Raw genomic sequence first — 10,260 nt, forward strand, 5'->3', positions numbered from 1 at the left:
TACATCACAGGATTGAATTGTGTTGCATAACCACGTGAAAATCCAAAAAATTGGGCAACAAGTTAATTCCTTCATACAAAAGAGTACTCATTATCATTCATCACTCTCATCATCAAATAGGAATGTTGGATATTACTCATCAATTACCTCCGGAAATATTGTCAAAAGTATTTTCATATGTAGCTAGGGAACCATTGTATTTGTATTGCTTTTCAAATTTACCACTCGTATGCAAGACTTTTAAGAAATTATTGGAAATGGCAATTTGCGTTCATCATGATGAGGGATGTATTGATGATCAATTAGAGTTGTCATTTTCAACAAATATCAAATCAACCTTTCAACATAATTTAGTGGTTGATTTTCTGACTCTTCCAATGCTATCAAAGATTGTAAACTCAAAAAGATTGAGTGATGTTTTGAGTGGTGTTTCTCAAATTTCAATTTTGGACCTTTCTAATCAGAGATTAATGTTTCAAGCACTACTAAAACAAAACATCAATGAATTACTCAATATTTTAGAGAGTATCTATTTGAAAGGAAAGATAATTAGCAAGATTTATTTGTGTGGATGCTTTTCAATCGGAGAATCAATTCAAATGACTAATTTTGTAAAAAGTTTAATAACCATGCATAGAAAATCCACTTCAAAGAATCTATACATTGACGTTTCTCCTCTCTTTTCTCACAATGAGGCATCTAATGAAGCAACAGAATATTTGAGCTATAATATGGCTGTCACAGAATTGCAAGCAGAATTTGAAGATCAGGGTATTCAAATAGTAGATTGGTTTGATTTATTATTCAATCCTATTGAAAGTGACACTGAGTTTTTAGAAAGATTGACCTCTGTAGATCCAATGAATATTCCACACGTAAATGTAAAAGGGTGGACTCTTCTACATTCCTCAATACTCAACAGCTATTTCAAAAGTACTCAATACCTCTTGAGTTTACCACAAGTTAATGTAAATATTTTCAGTGTTGCAAGTTTCTCCAATGATGACACAATTCGAATTGAACATGATGAAGATGAAATTTCTCCAATTCTTCACAAAACTGTTCCTACTGTAGATTTCAAATTGAAATACAAAGGCACACCATTATTCTTTGCCTTATATAAGTTGACTTCTAACACTCAATCCTCCTCCTCTAAAGATGGTGAAGTTGTAGATATGCTTATCCAAAGAGGAGCATCTGTTAATATTGTAGATAATTATGGAAGATCATTCCTACTGATTGCTTTATCATATGGTTTTCCATTTGATTTTATTACTCATATTGTAGAGAATTTTGGTCAAGTGCACCAATGTGACAACAATAAGAATAGCATTTTCCATCAAATATTCTATTCTCCATCTCTATTGAAAGATACAAGGAAAACCAAAAAGGTCTTGGACTTCCTCTTCACCAAAGATTCTCTATTGAGTAATCAAGCTAACGCACCTGGTTTATTACCTATTCAAATTCCTTTCCTCTTTTCCAATATGAAAAACATTCTCAATAAGGACTGTGCTTCAGAGTTAGTAATTGCTATTGCACATTTCATCAAATGTGTAGATGTAAATTTAGGATTGGAAGCATCCACCATGTATATTAATATGGCTATTGATGACTGCCTAACTCTTATCAATGAGTCTAAATTTTCCAAAAAGAAAATGTTTGTCATTACAAACAAGATATTTATTGGGCTATTGAGAATTAAACTAGATATTTCCTATCATATTGACAAGACAGATATTAATCAAGTAAGAAATGAATTTATGAGATTGGATGACGAGTTGGGTCATAATGTTCTTCATAGAATGAAAAAATTGGATTGTATCAAGTCATTCTTTAAATTTCTAGAGCTAGATAGAGTATCCTATTACTTTTATATTAATAATCCAGATGTTAATGGAAATACTATCCTCCACCATTTAATATCATCGAGTGAAAATGAACTTCAACTCTCGAACGATGTCGACAGAATAGTTGAAGAATTATTTGGAGATGTAGGATATAGAAACAAGGAGGGAGAAACACCAACATCTCTTTCAGCTTTGAACGGATACTATGCAACAGTTCAGTAAGTTTTTCGAATATTTTTGTAAACTATATAATTATTTCAGTTTTATGCTTTCCAATCAACAAACAGCTCACTACTCTGAGAGACAAATCATTGCCCACAACGATAATATACTTCACATTCTAAGAAGTAACAGAGAAAGTGCTTCCAAGAGTTCTGACAATAAGAGACCCTGCCATTCCATCAATTCTTGTATCAAACTCATTGAACAACAAAACGAAATGCTCATTCAAAATTCCAGAAATCCAAAAACCAAATCCATTAATTTAGCACTCCTCGAGGAGGAATTAAGAGGAGACAGCTACTCTGATGATAGTAGCACCTCATCAAGAACTAGCTCTGCACCCTCACTCTCTCTCATGGATGTCATCAATCTCAGCAAGGAAAAGAAACAATCATCCAAGAAGAAAGCTCAAGCCAACAAGAGAAACAAGAAGAAGAAAAGCAAGGAAAAAGACTTTGCCCTCGTCAAGTAAATATTTTACCAACACACTTTTATCCCACTATTCGGATTAAACTAATAGTCGTCATCATGATGCAAATAATATTGGACAAGTATTCGGATAATTATTATTGTGAAGAGAAAATCTTTATCAAAAAAGCAATGAATACGAAGAACAAGAAGGAACAATAACAATAAGAAAAAAATGTCCACAACATTCCTTGGTATTGTCATTCATTTTGCCAATCCTTTGAATGGCGAGAATCAGAAATTACTTCTCGGAAAGAAAATCAACATTAACGATTATGATCACTTGATCACTCTGATAAAACAAAAGATTAATGAGAGTAATTCATCATCGAGTATTGAATATAATTTTTATAACGTCTTGTTGGAGGTGGAAGATGTAAATAGTAAAGGATCGTTTCATAGGCTAACGAATTTTGATGAATTAATAACAAACAAAGACAAGGCTATACAAATTAAAGTTTCATCAGTTGAAATTGTTTCAAAGAGTAAAGAAGCTAAACCAACAGAAACTTCATCTCCTACCGATCAATCATTAACATTCCGATTGAGTCAATGTGCCAATGATGAATTTACTGATTATCAAGAGGATTTTGAAGATAAATTAATTTATGGAGATGATTTATCGACAGTGGAAAATAATGCACAAGCACAGAGAACTGCCAGATGGAATGGAAGATACGAACCAACAACACTATTGGGATCTGGAACTTTTGGAAAAGTATTTCTTTGTGGAGAGTATGCATTTAATGGTACTCATAAAGGAACTGTTGCTGTGAAATTGATTAATTTATTAGGAACTGTTGAAGATTTCAATAGGAAAATTAAGGTTAGTTTTCTTTTTGAGATTTATAATGACTCTTTATTAGGAAGCCCTCTTCATGTTAAAATTGAAACACGATTCTATTATGCCATGTTTGGACTTGTTTGAAATTTATGATAAGGATACAACAGAACAATCGTTGGCAATTGTGTCTCCATATTATATTCATGGTGATTTGATGAAACAATTGCAAACACAAAAGGAAAAGAAGGAACCACTTCCAGAGGAAATTATTTTTTCAATCACAAAAGATATACTCAGTGCTTTAACATATTTACATTCTAATGTTGGTGTGGCACACAGAGATATTAAACCAAATAATATTTTCTTGGAAAAGATCAATTTGGGAAGGAAAACAGTCAAGATGGTTCTTGGAGATTTTGGAATAGCTCGAGAAATGACAAGTGAAACAATGAAAAATGCCACAACTGCAGGTACACCACTCTATCTTGCTCCTGAAGTCAATTTTGGTAATTACAATTTCAAATGTGATATTTATTCATTAGGTGTTACCCTATATCAAATGCTAAGCTTGGATTTGGAAACAAATTTGATTTCAAAATGTTTTTCAAACCATCCTTTAGATACATTACAACAATCTTCCAATGCCAAGTACATTTCTGATTACACAGAACAAATGATTATGAGAAACTATCCAAAAGAAACCAAAACACTGAAGAAACTGAAAGGTAAGCAATTCTCTTAATAATGAGATTTTTAATCTTTTCAAAAAGAAATGATGTTTTTAATGTTGACATACAACTACAAAAAGAGACCTAGTGCCAAATACTTCCTAGAGCAACTTGAAAAGAAAGGAATTAAGCAGTTATTTGGATTCAACAAATAAATATCTATTTATCAATTTTAGTGATATTTATTTTAGTTGAATTATGAAATGCAACATGTTCTACTCTTTACAACTTTTCCTTTTGGCTCACTTTCAGTTTCACTCTTATCTTCTGCAGTGTAATTTATAATTGGAGCTACAATTACCTTAGTAGCACCTTCCAATTGTCCTTGAGGAAGTTGCACTCCAACCAACATGGCAGCAAGCTTGATAAATGATAAATTTACCATGTCACCAGTTTTAGCAGAAACAAAGAAAGAAGATAATTTGTGATATCCTGCCCATTCATCGTGGGTTTCTCTTTTGACTTTTCTTTCGTGACTCAAATCACACTTGTTAGCAAATATACAAATAACTGGATCTTTAGATTTTTCAGAACTCTTTCTTCCTTCATAACTATCAGAGAAAATATGTTTCACGTATTTTAACCATTCTTCCAAGTTTTTAAAGCTTTCCAAATTTGTAATATCGTAAGTAAGGATAACAGCATCGGAACCATAAATATAACTAGACAATAATTTTGATCCCAAACTTTGACCCTCTATTATTTTGTGAGTTAGATCATTAAAATCAAAAACACGTACCAACATCCCAAATTTGAAAGCAAACTTCAATCTTTTTGGTTTTCTTTTGTGATCCCTCTTCAGATGACTCGGTATGGGCTGCTTGTTGAGCAGGAATTTCGGCAACTATCGAAACATTCTTGATGAACCAATCAACACCAACAGTCCTTACATAGGATTGCTGGAATTCGTCCTCAGTAAATCTTCTAATTGTTGATGTTTTACCAACAGTACCATCTTATCATCAACGGAACGTTACTAAAATATTTAAATTTGATATTACATACCACCAACAATAATCACTTTGTATTGATATTTATTATCACCATCGTCATCACTATCATCTTGAACTTCTTCAACTTTTAAATCCTCAAACTCGGCTTCTACATTGCTCTCCAGAATTTTACTGCCCGACATTTGTTTAGTCAAGTTACTTTGGCTCATTTTTTTCTTATTTAAATGATGATATTTAAAATTCGTAAAATGAAGGCGGGAATCTCATCCAACACCTTTTGAGGTCGACAAATAAGGATCGACCCCTATATTGGTAAATTTGAGTGCTTTTGTTAGACCAAGAAGAGATTCCACATTTTATATTTTCATGTAAACTTTATATTCCTGGATGTAGTACTAATGTAAAATCAACTTTTATTCATTATTTACCTTATTATTGATAACTGATTGGAGAACTTGATTAGTTAAATCCTTAACAACAACACTAGCTCTAGATCCAACCTTTCCAATAGTTTCATTAATTTCAGTTTCATGCTTGTTAAGCAATGGTTCAACATATTGGTGATAGAGCATTGTGGCACCTCTTGTTTGTGGAGCAATCAACCAAAGAATAAAAGCAATTTTAATTTCCCAATAGAATGGAATGAAAGTAACAATGATCAACAAGTAGTATTCAATAACATGAACAAAAGAATAAATAATCCAATAAGTTCTATTTTTCATATTAAATAAATATTCATATTATATGATATTGATCAGTACATCATCATTATCAATTAATTAAATACGAAAGTAAATTAAATATTCGGAAAAAGTATTAGAAACCTACAACCACTGTTTATCATCATCTCCACCAGGTGATCTGATTGCCTTGAAAGAAGCATAAGCAGGTAAGAGGAATGCAATCAAATGGCAAATAAATTGAGAAATGGCAGAACTGTTTTTCATCAATTAATTGATCAGCAAAACATTTTAAATTTTGAAAATTCCTACCTGAACAAGTATTCGACACTATCGGAAGAAACAGCTCCATCTTTTTCAACATAAACTACTTTAACATTGGCCGATGATGATTTATCTTCAGCAGCAGCATTTACAAATTGGTGATTCAAATAAGCTAAACCACAACAGACAAGAGCAGTAGAAGCAAGAATTGATGTTTTCATTTTTTTTTGATTGTTGATTGATGGTTAAACAGAGCATTGTAAAACACTTCAATTTACATGTATTCACTTCTTGGGATTCAGATAGAGTTTGGTCCTTTTAATTGGTGGACTTGTAATAAATTTCCTCTTGCAAATTGACCATTGAAAATTCAACAAAGTTTAAATTGAGAGTACACCATGAATTGAATAAGAATCTAATGATTTCAATTCTGAACCATCTCATAAAAATGAATTGTTTTTGTTTGCGATTTCAATCAATTTCAATCATTGAATAACTAATTTATTTCTTCAGTAATTGTTCTGCTTCTTCTTGAGTTATTTCTCTCAGAATATCTTTTGAAACTATTCCTCTTTTGAGTGTGAATAATCTATCCTGTCCAATTAACCAGAAATACCCTCTGTCATTGTATAATCTATACACATCTCCTTTCTTTACAGGGAGGTAAATATTTGACAAGTCTCTTCCAATACTATCCTCTTCAACAATTACCCATTTCTTTGCCTTAGAGTCGTGCATAAACCCAACGTATTTGTTAGCTTCCTTTGGTTCTGGGTTTGCTGCTTTTTCAACACTTCTGAATAATTTACACAATTCGAAAGGAATTTGAGACTTGTCCATAATGGAAATGGATTCTTTCATTTGAGAGAAATCAATGGCTATGGAAAAATCATTTCTGATATCTTCAGCTTGGTTTCTCTTGTATTCCTTTGCTTCTTCTTCAGTGATTTGAGTAAATTCGAATCCATGTTCTTGTAACAAACACATCTTTTCCTCATCAAGTATTGGGACATCACCATCTCTATTACAATTCATAACTATTTCATAACCTTGATTGACTGAATACTTGTTGGAGGAATCGTTGCTTCCTTCAACTTGATACTCAGCAAAAACAGGTTCAAGCAAAACACATTTCAACAAGTTCTGTAATCCATCAATGAATTCACTTCTATCAATTTTTTGGTCATTATTCAAATCCATAAATTGGAACATCATGGCCAAAGCTTTGTTTCTCTTTTCTTGAGTTGGTGGTACGACAAATTCCATTGCAACATAATACGAAATATTTCCATTACTCACCAAACATGGTGCCATTCTCTTTGTTCCTGCCTTTTGCCACACAAAGTAAAATAAATCTTCGAGAAATTCGGCAATTTCCTCATTGGATAGTACCATATCTTTATCCTTATCCAATTTTTCAAAGAACTTTGAGAGCTTATTGTTCTTTGGCAAATTACTTGCTTGGTATTGAATGCCCTTAGAGAGATCCTTGTGGAGTTCTTTAATCAGTGATGTAGCTGCTGAATTGCCCATGATTATTAAATGCTATTTGTTTTTGTTTATTAAGTGTGAATCATCAACGCTATTGCTTCTTTTCATCTTTGATACATCATCCTCAACCGCGGCAATCTTCCAAATGTGAGATTAAGGCGCAGGACTCCTTCCAGATTGGGTATGGACATTAAGAAATTATTGTGCTGACTTAATGAATCCATTCTAGAAAATCGTGCTCCATTCCTCATCAAGTTTCTGAATCAAGGCAATCACCGGTACACAATTTGAACAATTTAAAAAAAATATTAAAACATCAAACAGTGCAATGAGGTGCGATGACCGCTTCCTAGATTAAAAACCAGTTCAAATATTGTCAAGTTTGAATTTGGCAAAAGTAATGAAAACTAAGAGCCGTTATTGGCATTGTAATAATGAGAATGGTGTCTTTTGCATAAATAACTCAACCACTATGGAAGGGACGTTTCAACAAAAATTGACATTTGTGTGAACAATGTTAACGGCAAAATCAAGAAAAAAACCACAACAATGCAAGCAAGTTTATTGACAATTTATTGTCTGTTCTTTTTCATTGCCGTAAAAGTTGTGAATGCCCAAACGTGCACAGCCTCTTCTTTGATCTCCAATTTTACATCCAGTCAAGCTTTATCCGTACGATGCCAAGTTGGTTATGCTGCTGACACTCATCAATTACAATGTAGACCTTACGATGTTGTCTTTAATGAAAATTATGGTAAGCCATGTAATTTCACAAGTGAATGTTTATTGTCATTTGTGTGTAGTGATCTATCAAAGATTTGTGTTCCTTCCAAATCAAGAAAACTTGGGGAGCCATGTCTTGCAAGAGAAAGCTGTGTTGCTGACCTCGCTTGTGCCAATGGGATATGTGCACCACTTGTTGATAGTTATGAAAAGAAATTAGGAGAAAAATGTAGATACTCTGACTATACAACTAACAAGTATTACTACTGTGCAAGCCCAAATAAGTGTGACTACACAACCTATCCTAATTACTATTGTTTTGAGAATGTTTACAATGGTGTTGGAGGTTTTTGTGGTATCAATGAAACCTCTTTCCAATTTGTTCTTTGTAATCCTGGGTCTCTTTGCAATTCTAAAACTCAAAAGTGTGTCACAACCTATTACAATGCAACACTTGGTGATGCATGCAATACGTTCACAACAGATTCCTTCATTGATTGTAAATCTCCATTCTATTGTGATGCTGGAAAATGCTTTGCTTCAGCATTTGTTGGAGCTGGTGAGTCATGCAATTACAAAAATACTACTTCATATATCATGAATTATTGCAATAGTAATTTCTTTTGTGGTCCAGGATCAAAGTGTGCAACATCAATTTCATCTCCGTTGGGTGGTTATTGTGGACTGAATGGTACTGATTACTACTCTTGTGCTTCTGGTACTGCTTCTTGTTATATTGATAAGTGTGTTCCAAATGTTAAGTCGAACGTTGGTGGATTGTGTGAAATTGTAAACTCTACAGGATCATTTTCTTGTAACTCTTCATTATATTGTTTCAATAATACTTGTATGGAAAAGGGTAATTTGGGTCAAAGTTGTGAACACAATACTAATTCATGCAACTTGGGTTTAGTTTGTAGATCTGTGCTTCTTGGGAGTAGTCCAAGAACATGTGAAAATCCTGGCAAGAAATATGATAATTGTACATCAGTATCTGATTGCCAAAGAGAATTATTTTGCAAAAGATCTAAGTGTACTAACCTGAATGGAGATCCTGTTGGATCGACATGTACTTTCCACTCTGATTGTGATTCTGGATTATGCTTGAATAACATCTGCTCATTGAATTACAATGAAACTACATGTTCAAGTGACACAATTTGTTCGAATTATGAGTCCAAGTGTTCGTGTGGTTCAGGGAAGTCAACATCAAACAGTTCAGGAAAATGTGCTAGTCTGAAGAGATGTAACGCTCTCCAAAGCAATATCAATGTCTGTCTTGGTAACAATGCAAGAGGTCCTCTTTTGACAACCATCTTTGACAAGTACAGTTCTGTTCACAAGGCATGCGCCAAAGAATTCTCTCAATATTATTCATGCTTAAGAATTGGATTGACCAATGCAGGAAATGTTCCTGCTTTACCCATTTCTGGTTTAGATATTAATGCAGATTTCGATATTGACCCAGCTCCTACCAAGTTTTACAAGTGTGGTGCTACCATTAGTTTAGGTACTAATACATGCTCAGGAAATGGTGATTGCGTTGCTGATGAAGTGTGTAAATGCTACTCTGGGTACTTTGGATCATATTGCCAAAGTAAAGTTATTCCAAAGCCATCAAATCCAATTGTACCAAACAAGTCCCTAGGTAATAATAATGGAGGAGGAAGTAATAGAAATGAAACTAATCCTACTTCAGGATTTGCTGCAAATAATTCGAAAGAAAATCTATTGCTGCTTACCTTTAACATGATCATCTTGTTTCTGGGTATCAGTTTCCAATAAAACTTAAAATAAATATCCTTATTAAACTTTCCATGTTACAAACAGCCAACCTTATATACAACGAGGAGTTTAAACATCCACTTTTTTAACGAATTAGTAATAGCGTGTTCAGGCAAGTTCGGTTCCTGCACTTTGCGTATTTTATACCACTCCGTATAAACGCCCAAATGTGGCAATGAGAATATCACTACAATCTATTCGCACCTAAAGCAAGGATTAGGAAACGATTCTTTTTGGCTTGCTTTTCTCGTCGCACATGTTTTTTGTTTCACACTAATTTTTTGTTTTAGCTCATTTCTTGCTTTAGTATCT

General features: G+C 33.3%; 6 protein-coding genes across 6 annotated transcripts; 3 read left to right on the forward strand and 3 right to left on the reverse strand.

Annotated features, from left to right (window-relative positions):
• Positions 1–122: 122 nt before the first annotated feature.
• On the forward strand, positions 123–2,570 carry NAEGRDRAFT_79511 (ankyrin repeat domain-containing protein; the record flags this gene model as incomplete). The annotated part of the gene is made up of 2 exons (XM_002677857.1): positions 123–2,068; positions 2,112–2,570. The coding sequence occupies 2 exons, from the start codon at positions 123–125 to the stop codon at positions 2,542–2,544; spliced, it is 2,379 nt and encodes a 792-aa protein (XP_002677903.1). The 3' UTR covers positions 2,545–2,570.
• Positions 2,571–2,715: 145 nt separating this feature from the next.
• On the forward strand, positions 2,716–4,066 carry NAEGRDRAFT_66880 (uncharacterized protein; the record flags this gene model as incomplete). The annotated part of the gene is made up of 2 exons (XM_002677858.1): positions 2,716–3,366; positions 3,407–4,066. The coding sequence occupies 2 exons, from the start codon at positions 2,716–2,718 to the stop codon at positions 4,064–4,066; spliced, it is 1,311 nt and encodes a 436-aa protein (XP_002677904.1).
• Positions 4,067–4,217: 151 nt separating this feature from the next.
• Positions 4,218–5,214, reverse strand: NAEGRDRAFT_79512 (rab family small GTPase; the record flags this gene model as incomplete). The annotated part of the gene is made up of 3 exons (XM_002677950.1): positions 4,218–4,748; positions 4,792–5,007; positions 5,058–5,214. The coding sequence occupies 3 exons, from the start codon at positions 5,212–5,214 to the stop codon at positions 4,249–4,251; spliced, it is 873 nt and encodes a 290-aa protein (XP_002677996.1). The 3' UTR covers positions 4,218–4,248.
• Positions 5,215–5,400: 186 nt separating this feature from the next.
• On the reverse strand, positions 5,401–6,170 carry NAEGRDRAFT_79513 (HVA22 family protein; the record flags this gene model as incomplete). The annotated part of the gene is made up of 3 exons (XM_002677951.1): positions 5,401–5,716; positions 5,834–5,941; positions 5,998–6,170. The coding sequence occupies 3 exons, from the start codon at positions 6,168–6,170 to the stop codon at positions 5,419–5,421; spliced, it is 579 nt and encodes a 192-aa protein (XP_002677997.1). The 3' UTR covers positions 5,401–5,418.
• A 280-nt stretch (positions 6,171–6,450) lies between these two features.
• Positions 6,451–7,482, reverse strand: NAEGRDRAFT_48635 (uncharacterized protein; the record flags this gene model as incomplete). The annotated part of the gene is made up of 1 exon (XM_002677952.1): positions 6,451–7,482. The coding sequence occupies one exon, from the start codon at positions 7,480–7,482 to the stop codon at positions 6,451–6,453; it is 1,032 nt and encodes a 343-aa protein (XP_002677998.1).
• Positions 7,483–7,989: 507 nt separating this feature from the next.
• Positions 7,990–9,948, forward strand: NAEGRDRAFT_66884 (uncharacterized protein; the record flags this gene model as incomplete). Its single annotated transcript, XM_002677859.1, has 1 exon — positions 7,990–9,948. One exon carries the CDS (start codon positions 7,990–7,992, stop codon positions 9,946–9,948), a length of 1,959 nt encoding a protein of 652 aa, XP_002677905.1.
• Positions 9,949–10,260: the final 312 nt, after the last annotated feature.

Source organism: Naegleria gruberi (genome assembly GCF_000004985.1).
Source record: "Naegleria gruberi genomic scaffold NAEGRscaffold_20, whole genome shotgun sequence".
NCBI classification, from domain to species: Eukaryota; Heterolobosea; class Eutetramitea; order Acrasida; family Naegleriidae; genus Naegleria; species Naegleria gruberi.